The following is a 20,451-nucleotide window of genomic DNA, read 5'->3' as shown; positions in this document are numbered from 1 at the left end:
CGAATTTGGGTTAATGCAGTTCAAATTTCTCTAAGTGAATTCGACGGATCTTAAATAAGGGTGAAATTGAACTAAAGTAAGGAGGCGTCTGTATTAACGAGTAATGTAATATTTTCAGTTATATTCTGCATATACTGCTACTTCATGTAGCTGTTGTGTGTGTGGCAGTTGGAAAAAAGTAAATAGAAATGATCCCAGAGTTGATCCTAAAGAGTCACTAAATGTTATTTGTCAAGAAAGTCGAAAAAATTGTTGCCGATATGAACCATTCGTTTAATGAGTTAAGTTTTCATGGATAGATCTAATCATCTCTGGTTGCCTAATTTTAATACGTTTTTGAAGCAGAATTGTGTGAATTCACAATTGTAAAATCACCATCTAAGCTAGTCGGTCAACAGGTTTTTGTAAACTAGGCTTGTTGTTTCTGATTGAATCAATTATAAACCCTTAAACCTCGTCATATTATTTATTTCAGCCCTGACCAGACGAACTGATTTTCTCCCACAATTCAGAATTTGTAAGGTATTTGACCAATATTCAGAAGAGTTTTACAGAAAATTGGAAGGGAAATATTTTTTTGGCTGTTTTAGAATATTGCATCCGCTATGAACCATTGCCAAGCAGTAGCAAAACACATAGAAAGTTAAATTTGAAAAGTAAAAAGTTCTAGGCAAGCGCATTTAGTTGAAAGTCTGTGTGGCTTCCTCAATATACAAATGTTACCTTTTAAGATGGCTGAATTATTCGTCGTTCAGCTGTGTATATTCATACAAGCTATAACTATAGAATTATGGTTATCAGCGATAGCTATAAGAGCGATAGCTATACATAATATATACAAGCAATAGCTATAGATATATGGTTATCAGTCTCATAGCCTTATAAGTCAGGCAACTAATTATTTCTACCACTCATGAACAAGTTTTTTTCTGTGGATATTTATCCGGTCTAAAAATTGCAAATATTAGCACAGCCGGAGAAACTTTATAGACGCTGATGACTATTTTGACGAAAAAATTAACCCCTGCACTGAATGCGGCTCATTGCAGGCACAATTTGTCACTATCAGTGCTCATGAAGGAAGCCGACCGAGAAAAGTGCGACAAACAGTACTGCATAAGGGGAGATCGATGTCTAGAAGAGAAGACGCAGCTAGATGTCAGTTATGAGAGACTTTGCAGAGAACCAGAGAAGCACTCCACCCCAGACCCAACTCTCAAGTGTGGACTGTGGAGAGAAAAACCGGAGTTTATCTGGAAGCCGCTCAAAGTGGAATGGATGCTGGAAAATCCACCAGTATGTAACAAAACTTTCCTAACAGTGTCTACTTTCTGCAGATTTATGATAAAAGAACAAGAAAAAAGCTGAAAAAATTTTGGACAAGATCTGTCGAAAAGCAACTTATGAAATTCCCAGGTTGAGAATGCAAGTGTTTTAATCACTTAAGAATTAGGAAGCCTGGTGAGTGAACGCAGTGAAAGAATATTTTGTCACAATGCAAAAAATTCAAAGCTAAAGTATGCTGGCGTTTCGAGGCACATTTTTTGTAGCGATTCCTACCTTAGTTCCAGTCATACATGATAGTACTGTGATGGTAATTTACCTGTTATTGAGCCTTGTTTCTGGAAATCGTTTTTGTGATTGTACAGTTTATCAAAACTTTGTCTCGTTGAAAAAGAATGATTTTTGATGTTCTCAAATCGTTTTTTCTGAGGAACAAAGTACCCTAAGTAAGAGAAACTTTCTACAGTGTCATTACAGAGTCCTGATAAGGTAGTTAGTTTCCCCTGGTTAATCATTTAGCAGACGAAATAATTCACACAAACTAATAGTCAAAACGTAAAATTTTGACAGGTTTGAAACCGCTGAAACAAACCGTGTGGTGTAAAATTGTCATTGATTGGAGAGCAACCGTTACATTTGGTTACATTACCAATGGAGGACGACAGTGCAATGCAAACTGCAGATCAATCGGACGAAGAACCCGGAAAATCAAAATAAGCAATTGAATTGAGAGCTGATATTCAGTAGAGCAAGCAAAACCCAAAAACAAAGTTTTTCAAGCAAAAACGGCAGATAACTGTTTCAGTTAAGAGTGATCAAATACGATCAAAACCTTAGTGATCAAAACCTTATGAAAAAAGTTAACATTAATCAAAGTTAACATTACTCAGATCACACAACAAATTCGAGGCTTGCAATAAACAGAGTGTTCACAGTCTAGAGGAAGAAATCTCTAGGCAAGTTCAGCGTGACAACAAGCTGACGCGCCAACAACTGAATTTTGCTGGAAAAACCAATGTAAGCAACATAGTGCAGAGCAAATTGGGATACTCTTTGTATTGCATACTCTTTGTACAAAACTGAATTTAAATATAGAGCAAAGCAACGCAAATCAAATATTGAAGAGAGCCCAAGCCAGTGAGAGCTATCCCAAAGACTATCCACTGGTTAAAATTTTACAGAAAAAGTCTTTTAATTGCTGCTGTATTAACAACAAAAACAAGACACAGAGAAAAAGGACTATTTGAAGAAACTCTTCTGACAGGCAAAAAAGTCAGAAGCAATATCTGCCATGAGGTACCGTAGAAAATTATATGGTGCTGCCTGAAGTATTTTTGGAGAGAGAAATTGGAAGGCCTATGCCATCATTATTGAACTGCTTGAAACTCTCTGCAAGGCATTGCAAGTCACTTACAGTCTCACAATTCACGAGTCCTAATCAGTGTCTTATTCCTAGTTTCTAACTTTCCAGATGTGCTCAAAGTGTGGAGACAAAACATTGATCTGCAGTCATTTTGAACTCTACAATTTCCAGTGGCAAAACTACCTCAAGTTCTGAAGCGAGAACTGATTTTCCTAAACTATTGCAACTTACCTTGTTTTTTGTTGGACAATGGCTATCAAGAATGGCGTTCGCTCATGACGAATTTTCAGCTTTCAAAAAACGAGAAAAACAAGAAATAATGCAAAAGAAAAGATTCGGTATTGCCGTTTTTGTACGCATGAGGGTCTCGGTACAGAATTGGTACGTTGGGTATTTAAACGTGAGAGATAGTTGGCATGATCTGATATAATCGTCAGAAAATGTCATTTTTTTCTATAGGAAATTCGAATTTCTCTGTTTATAATGTATTCAAACGTTGTGATAGCGTTCATTTTGCAGGAACTTTAAACTTACTTCTAAGTGAAAAATTCTGAAAATGGGCAAAAGTATTATTTAAAATTCTTCTATAGCTCGCTTACAAAACTAATTGAGAGAAAAGATATGCAGTAATTTGGTTAAAAATTGTAAGATTTGCTCCCAATGCGATGAATGCGGTGAAAAACATTTTTATGTGGTGAAATATTTTTTTCACCGCTTAAACGGTAAAAGAAAATTTTTTACCTTTACCAGCAGAATGCAGTGAAAGAAAATTTTTCACCACTACCCAAAGAATGCGGTGAAAAAAAAATTTTCGGAGCTACCAGCAGTATGCGGTGAAAAAAAATTTTCGGAGCTACCAGCAGAATGCGGCGAAAAAAATATTCACCCGTAAAATCGCAAACCTTACAAATATTCACCGCTAATTTCACCGCTTATATTAAATTCACAAGAAATATCATTGAAGTAAGTGTCAGCTGGCGCAGTGGATTAAGAAGTTGGTGACCTCCAGGAGATGAGTGGTTCGAACCCGTGTAAGAAATTTCTCTTGTAAAAGAAATCCGGTGAATGCGGTGAAAAAAAAATGCTAAAAACCGCAAATATTTCGAAAATTCTCCGTTTTCACCGCATTCAACGCTAAAAGATGCAGGCGCTCTGTAGTAAAAAAAATGTTTTTTTTTCACCGCTATTCACCGGTAATCTTACGTACAAAAAACGACGATACCGAATCTCTAACGTAAAAAAAACGACGATATCGAATCTTTCTTATGTTAAATACTGAACAAAAACGATTATCCCGACTAAAAAATCTTGGGAACTTTGTCGTTTTTGGCTGTAAACCGACGAAACCGATGTTTAAAAACCAAATTTTTCTCAACTAGGGTTTATTGTGATCAAGAATTGATGGATGGGGTGTTGTTTGAGGTGTTTGTTATCCACGACTTCCTGACTGACGAAGAGATAGATGATCTGTGGGATGCCTCACCCACTCTCAAGAGAGGAGTCCTGGTATCAGATGATAAAAAGGATCGATTCAGTGAAGTCAGATCAGGTCCAAACCCTTACCTCAACATACCATAGTATATTGGTACTCTCAATCAATGTGAAGGCAACCCGGGTCGAGGGTCAGCCTCATTCAACGCAAAAAAATATGTAATATAAGCGGTAAATGCGGAAAAAAAAAATTGTAAGATAAGCGGTAAATGCGGAAAAAAATGGTAAGATAGGCGGTGAACGCGGGGAACTTATATAAATCAGGCGGTGAATGCGGTGAAAAAAAATTAAGTATTTTTGTCGCTGAAACTAGCAATCAAATTACATAAATTCACGACTTGAAAAAAATTGTCCAAATTATGTGAGATAAGTGGTGAATGCGGTGAAATTACATAAATTTACCGCTTAAGTTTGTGAAATTACATCAATTCACCGCATAGAAAAAAGTTTCAAAAAAATGTAAGATTAGGGGGATAATTTTCGGAGGGTAAAATGATGTAAGATAAGGGGGTAATGGGGAGTAAGAGAGGAATTGTGAGATTTTAGCCCCCTAAAATTACCCCCTAATCTTACATCTTTTTGACATTTCTGAGTGGTGAATTTATATAATTTGACCACAAGAGTAAGAGGTGAACATACAAAAATCACCACATTTCATCGCTGAAGTATTTATTTTCGCCGCTAAAGAGCGCAAACCTTACAAAAATTCAACGCGCATGTTTTAAAGAAAGTAGAGTGAATTTGATTTAAATTCAAATCACATTGGCTAAAATTTAGTGAGAGGTGGCGCAGTGGATGAAGAAGTTGCTAACATGCGGGAGGTTTGAGGTTGGCAAATTTGTAAGGCCAGTAATTTGTAGGAATTGGTGAAACTAAATACATTAGCGGTAAAATGTGGCAAATTTTTGTAAGTTATCCGCTTACTTTAGCAGTTAATTTTCACTGCAGAACTATGTACAAAATTTGCGGTGAAAAAAAACAACTTTTCACCGCTTATATTACATTTTTTGCGATTTTTCCTCGACCGGGAAGTACTATTAACAGTTACGTAACCTATATACTTGTCGTTTTATTGCGCAAAACTTTGTAGTTGATTAATACGTTACACAGGTAATTAATCGGCTCCTCCATTACGATGCAGAGGTATACCCCAAAATTGCGCCTTAGTAAAGTTGGCTCGAAAATTGAAAACATGCAGTAAACGAAATTACGAGATGTCCCTTGTATCTTACTTTTCGGGAGAGGGGTTCCGCCAATTTTGCGAAATAAAAGAACATTCGGTGCGAAAAGTAGGTAACAAATCTTGTAGCACATTTTCGCTCAATTTAAGTATCTATTATTCGCGCGTTTTGAGCATGCAATAAGCACTTTAATAAAGATTTAATTAAAGCTTTTGAAGATTTTAAGTGCTTTAAATACATGCAACCACAAAAACTGTTTTTTCCCCGAAAAATCCCTCGCACATCAAAGGCTTTGTATATCAATGTGGGACTGGCCGAGTTTAATAAGTAGTAATAAAAAGTACTAATAAGTAGTAATAAGTAGTGATAAAGTACTATAAGTAGCAATAAAGTAGTTATAAAGTACTACTAATAGTAATAAGTTAGGCTTAATTAAATAAGTCGTAATTAAGTTAGGATAATTGCGCATTATATGCGAAATCGAGCTACATTGCGTGCGAAAAATTGATACATAAATGGAGCGGATGCGTGATACAACTCGCGCGAAAAATAGATTATTAAGTTTGTACTTGTATTTCGCGGCTAAAATTAGGACACTTTTGCGAACACGGGATACAATATTCCCTTCCATTTTGCGGGTTTCTGCTAAAGTAGCTATTTTCTGCAATATTGTTCCACTTTCAATGTATTAACGTAGTAAAAACGAACACGAGATACACGCATCGGGCATATCTGCCCGTGACGATTTGGGTATACCTCTGCATCGTAATGTCAGTTTCGCGCAATAAAACGACAATTTTATTACGTGACTCTGCTTAAAGTCACTGAGAACTTCTTGTGTTTACCGGGTTGAACTTGTATTTCCACTAAATTCTGCAGCGCCGCGTACTGCTTGCTTAGAATATCCAAGTTACACGTTCTAGATTGGCGGAAGTCAATGGAAGTGAACTTTTGGCTACGTATATGTCAATTTCTGGCCTTTTAAATTCCGGCACTTAAGATTTTCGGTATTTGAAAGTCACGTCACCTGTCTTTATTAATCGAGAACCACCACAGGATTCTAAGCTAGAATTTCAATCGAGATGCTAAACCAGAATTTCGAATTAACTTCTGTAGAGCCATGAAAACATGCTTAAGGCATGCAACATGGAAGTTTGCAAATGCCGAAATTTGATGGAAGCCAATTTTTGCCCATGTATATATACTTTTTTTGTAATTTTATTTCTGGTATTGCAGACTTTCCACATTTGAAAAATTTGCACTTAAATGTTTTAATAAGGAATCAATAAGAAAAGATCGCCACATAATTGAATCACCTCCCTCAAATCAGGCATAATTCAAAAATAACTTCAGTTTGAATTAGAAAGAGGCCGAACAATTACCCAGCTCAAGGTGCTCGTTAATAATCCGACCAATTTATGTCAGCTACAATAGTCAGCCATTTGTGCCGGTTGAAAAATAAGTTGTGGAATATGTTGACGAGGGATTGATTCTACTTAATGATATCTAGATGCTCTCCAACAAATTTTTTCTCAATTTCAAAAATACTGCTGGTCTTTTTGATGAAATTTATTGTACTATCGATTTTTTGTCGGAGAGTTTTTTTTCGTCTGATAGTTTTTTGCCGGACCATTTGACATTTTGTCCTCAGAAACAGGATAAACCCGGAAGGTTACGAGTCATTGAGCCTTTCTTTTAGTGCTTGAGGACTTAATGATTTCTAATCTAAGCAAGATATTGAACGCATAAAATCTCGGGGACATAAATTCACGGTATTAGGGCCCATTTTTATTGTTTGACACTCACTAAACTCCACAAAAATCCACAAAACACCATAACCGAAAATTTTCTGATGGATAGAGGCATTGGCTTGACACGAGGTCATCCAAATGAGCTACTTTTCTTAGATGAGTCAATATACCTTTATAAAAAAATAGCTCTATATATATTTTTTAAAAGCCTTTGATTAACTTTTGAAAAACATTAGCTGTCAATTAACGATAGGTTCATTTGTGCATCCATGAGAAGCGGCGAATATCTGAAATTAGCGGTAATTTATTGAGAAATTACAAAAAGTGTCAAATAAAGAGAAAAGTATAAATCTATTAACTCGGCTTGATTTAAGCAAAAAAATTAGCCGAAAAATTGGATCAAACAGTTCAACAATTTTCTTCTATAAATAGTGTTGAAACTAACAACACTATCGTTAACAATTTCAACAAATTTTTCAGCAAAATTGCGTGAAAAACGGAAAAGGTGAACAAAAACAACGAAAATCAGTCAAATGTTCACAAAACTTTTAAACCACAGTAATTCAAATTCAAAAAAATTTTTTGAATGATATATTCTACGTTCGATGGTTTTCTGGGTTTTATTGATACCGCTGACAACCTTCTACGATTAATATATCAATTGGCCAATATTGACTGATTAAAAAAGTATTGGAGTATATAGTTCCTTCCCCACTAAAGTGCGGAACAATAAATAAAACACATATTTTGTTTCTCAATGAACATCTGAACATTTTTTTGTCCTGTTATTTTAATCTGAATATCCCCCCAGAGCAGGTTCCGTTATAATGTGGCCACAAAGTTGAAGAAAGCGAATCACAGGCAGAGTTTTAAGGTCAAAGTTCAATTTTAAAAGACGGCGAAAAAATACAGCAATTGAAGCTTAATATGGGAAAAGCGCTGTTATTCAAATGATCAGGTTGCTTCTCAATAGCTTATTTTGAAGTTTTTACACGATTGTTTTTTAAAAGCTGCGTCAGCAATTCAAGGCGGCTATTATCGCGCTCCTATTTTTTAAAATTCACAAAATTTGAATTGTATTGGGACGCTGTTTTTCTTTAAGATGTGTTCACACATTTTTCAATGACTTTGATCTTTCAAAACTAGATGAACAGATAAAGCTCAGCGGACATTAAGTTTTATTAGAAGGCCAAATTGAGCTTTAGCAGTCCATCAAGTGCTTAGAGTGGTGCAGCTGGTGGGATGACCTTAATTTAAGGTTAAAGGTCATTTTTAGGAGTTTTTGTGCTCAAAATGGTGCAATTTTTCAAGTTTATTGTAAGTTTTTGAGTTTTCTGTTTTATTAAACTTATGTTGAAGTTTTTAAAAAAGTTGATGAAGGCTTTTTGCGAACCAAATTTACTTGTTACGACCATTTTATGAGCTATATGTTTCGGTACTATAAACACAAACACTCAAACACTCAAAACGATACCAAATTTTGCAATTGTTTTCAAGTTTTTTGAAAAGGTTCGTCATTTTTTTTGGATTTTCCAGCTTCAGGGGTTGAGGAATCTTTTTTTGGTTTTACAATAGAGCAATGCATAGTTTATAGTAACAATGGATTGTTTTCAACATTTTATTAGCTCGAATTTTAGCATTTTTTTTTTATGAAATCTGCTTTTTTTTGAGGTTTCCTAAAGTTTGTGTCGATTTTTGATAGTTGACAATTCTCAAATGCCAGAAAGTCTATTCCACTGTCTGATAAAAAGTTACTGCATGGTTGTTAGTTTCAGTGGATTTGGTATCAACAATTTGAATTTTCGAATTTTAGAAATTTTTTGATAAAATTTGCACTTTTGAAGTTTTTCAAAACATTTGTCTTTTATTCAGTTTTTCCTGCCTCAGCAGCCAGATAATCTCATCCAAGGTTTGATAGTATGATATAAAAAATTTGCTAGGTGCCAATTTCATGGCTTCAACATTTTAATAGAGCGAAAAAACTATTGACTATCAATCTTTGAGCCGAACATTGTGTTTTAGGGCTTGGAATTGGGCTACTGAATAGCCTCTAGAGACCTAGAATTGATTGAAAGATATTATTATCATGAATCTCAGCCACATTTTATCAAATTTTGCAATTGATTTCATTTATTTTAAAAGTTTTCGGTCGTTTTCGAGTTAATCGATTTTCAAGGGCCAGTTAATTTTTTTCAGGTCTTGCAGATATAAAACTGGGCCGATTTCAGAGACAAAACCTGGTTCTGAACACAACTTTGAAATAGGTATATTTGAAGAGATCAAATTTTGCTTAAGGGGTAAAAGCTTCAAGAGTTTTAGCAATGAGTATATTTTTGTTTAGTTTGTTTGTTTTTCCATTGTTTCTTTCTCATTTTTTTACAACTAAATTTTTGTTTTGGCTGGCATTGTGCAATTGATTCGCTGGGCAAGTAGAGTAATAATAAGTTTTTCACTCAATGCTTTCAATGTAATTCAGGTTTTTTTCTGCAATGACTTTTAACTTCGTCTAACAGTTTTTTGTTTCGTCTTATCCTGCGTCCCGCGTTTCTGTTTTTTTAGCTCAATTGCATGACTTACCGCACTCTATGAAATGACTTTTGAACTTAGTGGTGTACATCTAAGCACTGCTAAAATTAAATGCCGTAATTTTTGATTTTTATAGTCTTGAGTTTTTGATATCGAATATTAATTTTGAAATCCCTATTAAGATGTTCTCCTTATTGAGCTTAATTATCTCAAAAAAATGACATCTGTAGTATTACGAGAGCCGTTTAATGAACGCATTAATAATTCCGCATTGGAGCAGATGTATTTAGGTGTAAATAACCATTCTTTCATCGCGCGCTAAACAAAGTAACGCTCGTTAAGACTACCAGTACACAAGTTTTTATACAACTTAAATCGACTTATATAAATTAACTTTAATTATATCGAGGACAGAAATTTTGCGCTGTTGAGCGTAGGCGGTCTGTATCCCCGCACTTACTTTTGATTTAAATTACTTCTGCTTTTGACAGTTGCAATGCAGATCTTTTCCCCGAATTCAATCAGATGAATCAGATAAATTCAGGGGAAATAGATCCTCATAAAAAGCCCTCAAGAGAACCAAAATTGCTGCGGTTTTAGAAGAAGGAAGAGGCAGAAGACAGGCGCCTACGTGATGAATAATTAATGCTATCAGATTTTAGGTTTTTATTTTTTTTTGAGTTTCAATAATTTTTCCGTGAGATAAAAAAGAGTTAAATCTCTTGCCTTTCTTGGCCAATTGGAGAATTAAGAAACACCTCACAATGAGGGTTAGTTTGTGGTTCGCTCTCTACCAGCCTATTAAGCTGAGAACATTTCAAGAATTTCAGCAAAAAAATGGGACGGAATAAAATTAGTGAGAGTTAAGAGAGCCATGAATCAGCAGCAGACAACTGCTTTGTTTTTTCTAAACTAAAACTGAAAATTCGAAACAGAAACAAAACAAATCTTTGAAAATAAAATATTTATTTTTTGAGCTCGAAAATTCTACAAGATAGAGACTTAAATAGGTAACTGCGCGAAACTTATTGACGCTACAACAACAATAACAACAACAACAACAACAACAACAACAACAGCAACAACAAACAGCTCAACCCGATTGATTCCTACTCTGTGTAAGCTTGTTTGTTTCAACATTCTATTAAATTTTTTAATTTTTGAGACCCCATTTGAATTTTGGTTGAGACTTATTAGTGCAAACAAGTCTTAGGCATTTATATTTGCCTTCGATTTGTTTATTCCTTTTATCAGATAGATCGGCATACACACAGGGATCCTGAAGTGTGTGATCCGTAATAGCCCGTTCTGTTTGATAACTGGTGCGCCCAGAGGAAAGAATCACGCCTGAATATTTGCTTTTCTATCTGATCGGAATAGTTTAACGCATAGCATAACAACAATTGCACACTACGTGAAAAATAAATAGCAAATATTTCAACCAATTTTCGGCCGAAATACATAAGTTACACCCAAAATAACAGCAAGCACTTAATTCTTCGCTCTTTTTCATCCATTTTTGACCCTGGTGGGTTAATATTAATCAAATGTAACCAAAAAAACACAATTTTTGGCCTAATTTCACAATTATTAACCAGAATTTAACCAATTAACAACACTTTTTTTTTATTTTTACGGGAATTAATCAAATTTTAGTCAATTAAACACAAATTCTGCCCCGTTTTAAAGCGTACGAACTACTTTTTTAACAAATACCTGTCCATTTTGTCTTATTTTCTCAAACATTAACCAATTTTTTTGCAAATAATTGTTATTTTGGACCTGTTTAACCGATTATTGATCAAATATTAGCACACAAACGTCAGTCTCGTACTATTTTAACACGTATTATCTAAGTTTTGACTTAATAACTTTCTTTCTATCCAAATTTATCAAAACATAAACAGAATTTAGCCAAATAAATTTCAGCCGAGTCCTATTTTAAGCAAAACTAATCTGATTTCAGCCATATAAACATCATTCTTGTCCTTTTTTAACAAATATTATGCAAATTTTTGTCAATTTAGCGTCATTTTTAGACTAGATTAGTCATTAATAGCCACATTTTGACAAAATCAACCTCAATTTTTCCCTAGATTAACAAATAATAGCACATTTTCTACTCAATTTTATCCCCCAACATAGAATTTTTAGCCTGAAAATAGAATAAATTGATGAGAATTTCCACATTTTGGGCCGTTTCGCAAGAATATTCTCATAACTAAAGAGGTTTTAAACGGTGTATAGACCAAATTTCAATATTTATTGTAGAAAAACTTAATCTAACAGCAATAGAAAACACTATAAGGGAAAAAAAGGTTTTTTATTGACGGAATTACTTTCTTAGCACTTTTCTACGTGTTTGAACACAATTCCCCTGCTAATTTCTATATACATTAGGCAACTAAGAACCTAATTTTCGAAATGTACTAATTTTTTTGAAAACTGAACACAGTTTGATTGAGATTCTGGTAGAAAATCTCGCCAATAGTTAATCAAAAAGGCCAAAATTACCCTTAAATGGCCAACCTTTGGCCACTTTTTGAACTTAGTGGAAGGATTCAAAAAATTGTATAAATCTCTAGGTTTACACTAACTTTATCATAAATTTAACAAGAAGGTTCGTACCTTAATAAAAAAATCTTTTTTTGACCGATTCTATCCTAATTAAAACGTAAACTAGCCTTTTCTAACCCCTTTTAAGCGCTTTGGGAACATATTATACAAATTTTTACACAATAATAGCAATTTATATGCTACTGAACCCACATATATCAACGTCTCTCCTGACGATCCGAGTTAACCAGATAGAGTTAAATCACTCTGAAAAGACTTATCTATGGTTAATAAACTTTACCGTTGAGCAAACAGATATTTACTTTTGGGTTGAAATTTTTGGCAGTGATAACGGCAAAACATTTCAGCTAAAAATACAGTAATTAAACGGTCCTATACAGATAAAATTCATAGCACAAAACAAACAAGTCAATTTTCTACTTCAGCACTAGTGTTTTATTACTCAATTTTTATAACGTTATTGTTTTGTACATTAAATACCCGAATTAACAGTACACTCATATAAAGAATTCTTTTCATATTTTAAAACAAAACAAGGCATCAGACGTTGTAGCATACCCTGACATAGCGTTAGAAAATTTTACGGGTTTAGATCCATCTGAAGATGTCCAAGAGTTCCTAAGCAGAATATAAAGAAAAATCCAGTTCTCGCTAGGAACAAGAGATCTTGCGGATCCTGAGCTGCAAGCTGAATACGACGCTAGAGAAAAAGCATTATTCGACTCCGTTATTCTTGGGCTAGCCGCTCAATGGTTTGAAACAGTAGCAGCACTTTTAGCATGGAACGAAGTGAAAAATCAGATCACTGCCCGTTTTACTGATGCAAAAGAGAAGTACAGAAAAAAGATTGAAGTAGAGAGTTTTAAAACGCAGCAAGGAGAGTTGATAATAAACTATACTAACCAGCCAACAAAAGCAGTTGAAACAAGATGGCCAGATCTTGATTTTAACAACGACAAGCTTACCGCTAAAAAATGGAATGCATTGTAAGAGAACTAACGCCACCTGCAATTAAAAAAAAGGCACATCAGTTGTTAATAGAAACTCCAACTACACAATGGCAACAATTGAAGGATCATGAAGCAACTAAGGACTTAATTTTTTCTGTTAGCAGTGAATTCATGGGTACCACCTGAAGTAGTATTGACAAATAATTGAAATGGAAGGGTTTAACAACCAATTCACGGAAATTGCCAATCTCATGAAAGATCATAAAATAAACGCCCCTTACAACAATAACAATCCCAGATTTAAACAAAACCAGACTAGAATCTGCAAATTTTGGAAACGTTCAGGTCACACAAAAGCATTCTGATTCAAGTAAAAAGATTTTAAAAACGGAAATTGGAACCCCCATCAACATCGAGAAAAGTTCACAAAAAATTATTAACGCAGTCGAGGCCATTTACCGGGTCAACGAATTTTTAGATCAAACGATTATGACAATAAAAAATCTAGAGACTGGTACAGAAATTCTTATAACCAAAATCAACCAAAATTTCGAAATAATTGCGGTCAGAATACCGACACCGATCACTGCACCCATCAAACAACTCAAACCATTGCCGATCATCATCGTACGATGGCCGATCAAATGAGCGACAAAATAACTATGGAAACAACTCTTATAGAGATAGCAAAAGACAAAAAAGAAGGGATACACAAAACAACGCTCCTACAAGATCAGATAATTGATATCGTGATAAGAGTAGAGACCAGGATCGCGATAGGACACCTACTAGGCAAAACAATGCTACTCATTCAAAAGATAGCAGTGATGGCCGAAACCCTCGAGTTCATTTTACCATTGAAACTCCCAGAGGTTATTACAACGAATGGAATCACAACGACGAGTCTTCAAACTAAACAGGTCTCCGTTTATGAACACTACTGATAACAAAGCAAGATAGTCATATATTTGTATTAATTTATAACAATCCGTCGAAGAAAAAAAATAACGGTTTAGAAACTCATTTTTTATTGGACGCGCAAGCATCACGCTCTATAATCAAAAACCACACTTACATTGAACTGTTTAAAACACAACACACTGAGATGAGAGCTTCAAAAAATTACACTTTAGCGTTTAATGGTGACAAATTAAAACCGCTAGGTCAAATAACTTTCAGAACTTCTTTCGGCATTGAAGGAAACTATGAAATGGAAGTTATCTCATTGGTTTCAGCCAAAGAAAGTTGTAAACCAAACTTGTAGGGAATGGATTTTCTTGAATCCACAGTAAAGACCATTGACATAAGCACTCCAAATACTGATTTAAAAATTTAACTTGAAGTAGCTGTTAAAATATCCAGATACCAAACCAAAAGCTATCCGTATGTCAGCTCCTACAAATTTGTAAATCTTGATCAGCAACGTCCATTAGCACCCAAAATCAACTCGCGTAATATCAATCAGACCACCAAATGAATTTCTCTGAAAAGGAACCTCCATTGTACTTGGAAGTGAACTCAAGCTCAAGGTGTTTGTACTTACAATATTCAGTGTTTCAGAAAAAAAGAATTATCATTAAAGCTTAATGATCCCCCGAACAGCAAGTTTGTCATCCAAAAGAGTCTTATTGGGCACACTTTAGTAATCATTTAAATTAGACAAGACTCACAGTATTCTGTAGTCGACAAATTTGCATTTATAAACCACCTAATGAATGGTGACACAACTTGGGTTCAAATATTCCACGTTACTGGAAAACAAGGTCCAAAAATTTCCAAAATTCATGTTTTCCTTGAAACCAACAAAAGAAAAACCAGTTGGTTTCTTTGAAACCAACTCCTGAAAAACAAAAGAAGCAGAATAGCACAAAAGACAACAAGATTTCACAAAAACTACGAATTGGAACCAGATTTTAGCGACGACCTCAAAGATTTTAAGCCGCAATTAGACACAGCTGATGAGAACATCAGACCCGTTGAACTTGCCAAAGAAAAATCTAACAGACTTTACAAAATCAATCGAACGTTCCACAAAAAGCTTGATTTCAGTCAAGTTGACAGCAACGGCGAAAACTTATGCAAGTTATTGAAAAATCTAACTAAAAATAAGGAAGCTTATTCTCAACACAAACACCATATTTTAAAAATAAAGCAAAAATTTCACCTGAAACTCTTACTAAATTCAACTTTGACAAAACAGAGACCTTCCAAAGTACCATTACATTATCAGGAAAAACTAGAAAATTTTTTGGAACATTTGTGTTAAACGGTTAAAATCCGGGAACTGGGTAATGATAAAGAAAAGGGATCAGAATTCATTAATCCAATCATAATCCTAGCCAAGGGGAACAAAGTAAAACTGGTTATAGATGCCCAATTTTTGAATTCATTAACAGATCTTAGTCGACATTCATGGCCACTCGATCCAATTGAAAGCCTATTAGATAGACTTAAAGGTAACTTTTTTACAACTAGTGATCTTTGTTCAGCTTATAGCCAAGTGTCCTTTACTGAAGACACAAAACAGCTGGTAAGCTTTATAATTGGTCCAAAGCAATACACATTTGAATGCAGGTTTTATAGACTATGGGGTCTACCTAATTTCTTCAGTCGTATAATGATTATTAATTATTTTGCACCATTAATTGGAAAAAAAACAATCTATCACCTATATTGATGACACCATCATGCAAGTGCAAGATGAAGTTGAAATGTTTGAATTAATTGGCAAGTATCCTGAACTCTTAAGGAAACAAGGATTGAACGCTCAATTCAAAAGAATGATTTTTTTTAGGAAAGTATAGTTTTTGGGACACGTAGTTGGTAAAGATGGAATACAGCCTGTCAAGAAACCAGTAGCAGACTTAAAAGAACTTAAGTCACATGAAAACAAACGTGATGTAATGAGAGTTGAGGGTTGCTTAGGATTTTACAGTATGTGCATCAAGAATTTGTACGTCAATTGGAAACTTTTCTATGACCTAACGCGCACAGAAATCAAGTTTGTCTGGACAACTGAACACGAAAAACTGTTTAATGATAACAAAGACAGGATTAGCGAAGATAACATCTTAGCAACACCTGATACTAAACACCGTTTCCAAGTGCATGAAGGCGCTTCTTCCATAGGAGTAGGCTCAATTCTCCTACAGGAAATTCCAGATGGGAAGCGAATCGTGTCTTTCACCTTCACATTTTACACTAAAAAGGAACAGAAAATGAGCACCATAGCAAACTTTGCGGTGTAATATCTGCGTTGCAAACTTTTGAGCATTACCTAATTGGTTCTCACCCATCCCGTATATGTGTACACAGATCATAAGCCCTTAATGTATCTGTGGGGTAGAAGAGGAAAACCCTCTCACAGGTTTTTGAGATACCAGTTAGTAATTTCTCAATTTCAAAACCTAAAAATTATCTGGACCAATGGAAAAAACTTTGTTTTTCACGACATTCAAAGTCACAATGTAAAAATTAAAGATCTTGACAAGTATCAACTTAAACACAAAAAGATACCAAAAGACATTAGTTTTTACGACAAGCATAGTAATGAGGAAAAAACCTTCATTCTGCGTGTTAAAGAAAAGAAACCAGCAGATTATTTTTTGCCAATCCTAATACAAAACATAACGGGTATCCTCAAATTCATTTTCGAAAACAACAAAATGGTAAAGCAAAATTGTGACAGCCATCAAAACAGAATTTATTCAATAATTTATTGTTCGGAAGATTTTTCGTACGGTTCATCAATTAACCACTACAGACGTCACCGCGAACATGAAATAACCCCTGTATCAAAACAGGAGAAGGATGAAACGTCTGACAACTATATACCAAAATCCCTTCCTACCAAGAGGAAGAGATAATTGAACAAAACTTTGACCCTTTTTCAGAATTTGAGTTGTTCAATGAGAACCAGCCGCCGGACTCAAAACTTTACAGATTCTAGATTGATCAAACTAATACAACAGACTCAGAGTATATGTTCGCGTTAGAGTACGAAAAAAATTTTCCCGTGAAAAATAGTACATGTATAGATAAAACCGAACTAGCTAAAAATTAACCCAAATCCAAAAACTAAAGATGCAAGGGAGGGAACTCATTGACACACTTACAACCTTCTCTATAGAAGTTGATTTAAAAACTTCAATATTTTGTCAAGAACAATTAAAAGATCCACTACTACAACAAATTTGTCAATTAAGGACACAAAATACCAAAGATCAAAAGAAATTTGAGTTCCATCAATCTAAAGCCATCATGTCGTACGTTGATAACTTTGAAAAACTGTGTTTTGTAGGAACATATTAAGTATTCATCAACAAACTGACGAGGCAGATATTGAGTATTTAAACATTTGTGTATAACTGACTTTGCCCAAAGCATTTCAATTGGCTCGTGTTGAATTGCCAAGTCATGTAGGACCAAATAAAACACTTGCTAACTTAAACATTTTTTCATTGGCCCGGAATGTTAAAATGGATTACAAACCTGATTGCTGATTGCCTTGATTGCCAAAAAATTAAACAAAAACGGACAGACATCCACGAAGCATATCTCGAAAAATGGACTGATACAGTCCCATTCCCCTTTCTTTCATAAGGTCCACATTGATCACAAGGGACCTTTAAATCCTCAATCGAACGGTAAACATCCTTGTTTAGTTAATGTAGATTCATTTTCACGTTTCATTCTAGCATACCTTGTACGTTCCACAGATGCAGTAGATTTCATAAAAGCTTTAGAAAAATTCATATTGTGTTTTGGGATAGCACAAAAACTTGTGTACGATAAGGGTTGGGCATGAACAAAGATTTTGCGATTTATTTTCACGAACTATTCATAAAGCCTCGAACTTCTTATGCGCTTTGGACTTATGGTAAAGTCAAGATTCAAAACAAACATTTAGGAGCACATTTCCAAATTTTTTTGGAAAAAGCTCGATGTAAATGGGATAAATTAACACAAAGTTTGCTTTTTCTCATATTACTGTTCCAAATGAAAGTACTGGAATCTCACCGTATGAAATTGTTTTTGGACAAAAGCCACAAATACCCATGCCACTTAAGGTCGAACTCCTACGAAATTCACAACTCACATGCTCTTCCGAGTTTTGCAAAGACCTGCCTCTTCACAGACATACCTTGCAACTTGCAAACTTCAAAAAACACAAAAATTGAGGAACTCCTAAAACCAACAACTCCTTAAAGCGGGAAAATCGCTTTAAATAAATATACAAAAACGCTTATAAAAGAGCTTAGGAAATAACAATCGCGCACATAAAGACAGGAATAAAGACAAGATAGGTAAACCACTGAAAATTGGACAAAAATCCAAGATTAGACAAGATCAAAACTTTATACAGTAGCTAAAAGAATAACCAATGTCAACTATGATAATAACCAATGTCAACTGAATAACGTTAGAAAACAACCCATCTATCAGGAAGGCATCTAGTTGAGTACTAACCAGCTACAGAAACAATCACTGAGCTAACCCTGGAAAATGTTATAGATAAAAACAATTGCAACACATATTGTAGTAATGTAAAGACAAGTCAAATGAATAAACTCAATAGTCCGTTGGCTAAAATCTCTTTTCGAGCCCAATTAACTCCGAATATTCCCAGTGAAGAATATCATACGAAGAGATTCACTCATGCCCTGACCAAACTTCTACCCTGACCAAACTTCTACCATTTTTGATTATGGATTTAATGAAGCAACTTCAGGTGGTCATGACAACGACCCTTCACCACAAACAAATCTGCCTAGTGCTAGTCGAACGAGAAGCTCAACTCTTTGCCCGCAAAACATTTTCAGAATACCATTAGACACAAACTTAAGTCCTCTCCGCCCTAATAGATCGGAACAGGGCCGTTCTAACTTGCAAACTTTAGATAGTAACAATAATAATAATAATAATAATAATAATAATAATAATAATAATAATAATAATAATAATAATAATAATAATAATAATAATATTAATAATAATAATAATAAGAATAATAATAATAATAATAATAATAATAATAATAACAATAATAATAATAAAAATAATAATAATTAAAATAATAATAATAATAATAATAATAATAATAAAAATAATAATAATAATAACAATATAATAATAATAATAATAATAATAATAATAATAATAATAATAATAATAATAATAATAATAGTAATAATAATAATAATAATAATAATAATAATAATAATAATAATAATAATAATAATAATAATAATAATAATAATAATAATAATAATAATAATAGTAATAATAATAGTAATAATAATAATAATAATAATAATAATAGACAAACTTCTTTTCGCTCGGCCATGTCGCCATCACGCTATCAAGTCGGATTTACTTAATTTTGTTTTGGGTGACAATAAAACCAGTCAACACGTATTACTACAACTCCTTGTCTATAACTACAACCCTTAGCCTTGACTTCCGGCTTGAGGCGCTAAAAATAAAAGGATAAAAAGATATCATTATTTCAAATTTTCTATTTCCCTTATTCTATTATAAGTGTTTCCTACATTTGTACTCTTTTTACAGTCATTAACGCTACTGAACCTCTTTTTGATGATATTAAGGATATATCTAACACACTTAGGGTCATTCACTATGACAGTTTCAAAATGAAAGAAAGTAAAAAGTATGCTTCAACACAATTTCTCCGTGCAAAATCACACCCGAAACTTTCAGAAGGTTGATACACACGTATCCATTTTTTAACGGTCTTATTGGACTTTTGTTAAAGTTCTTAAGCGCAAAGTCACTGCTATAATCCTTCGTTATAATTGTGTTATGTTTTCCCATTCACCAACTGTACACAACGCTCCAATAATAACATACAAAATGATTGTTCCACTCGAGCAATGTTTAAACGCTAATAAAACTGGAAAAATTACTGTTACCGAATTTGATGATAATAACATGGAAGTAGAGATAAAACTTGGAATAAAAACAGTCTTCAATAAAAAGCAGGGGTTGATCTTCAATCTGAGTCATCAACATCTTGTGATAACCGTGGTCAAATAAAACATTGTTCTTTCGAAACCTTGATGCAAGAAACCACTTTTTATTGATCAGGAAACTACTTGAAATTGATCTCAATGACTTGATATTGAGCAAGAAACTACTTGATATTGATCTCAATGAGAGATCGGTCTATAGGAGTTAGGTATTAAGACTTCCTTGTGCCCTCTCAGAAGGAGGTTGTCATTCGACATCACTCGAACCCTCTGACAAATTCAGTATTTTGAAAAATGATTTGTCACGACAAAACATAACAGAGGAATTCCATAACTAAT

The 20,451-nt window shown here is 34.0% G+C and overlaps 1 protein-coding gene across 4 annotated transcripts in view; it reads left to right on the top strand.

Moving 5' to 3' along the window:
* LOC142345311 (prolyl 4-hydroxylase subunit alpha-2-like) overlaps nt 1-20,451 on the top strand; it is a 59,859-nt gene that overhangs the window by 25,454 nt on the left and 13,954 nt on the right. For all 4 annotated transcript variants that reach the window (XM_075397306.1, XM_075397305.1, XM_075397303.1 and 1 more), the window contains exons 7-8: nt 1,050-1,296; nt 4,070-4,196. In XM_075397306.1, the coding sequence (XP_075253421.1) occupies nt 1,050-1,296; nt 4,070-4,196 (374 nt within the window). The remainder of the gene's footprint in view (nt 1-1,049; nt 1,297-4,069; nt 4,197-20,451) is intronic.

The sequence above is a fragment of the Convolutriloba macropyga genome, chromosome 9 (assembly GCF_964194025.1).
Source record: "Convolutriloba macropyga chromosome 9, txConMacr16.3, whole genome shotgun sequence".
Taxonomy (NCBI): Eukaryota; Metazoa; Xenacoelomorpha; order Acoela; family Convolutidae; genus Convolutriloba; species Convolutriloba macropyga.
The sequence above is the reverse complement of the archived record's forward strand: the minus strand, read 5'-3'. Positions and strand labels throughout refer to the sequence as shown.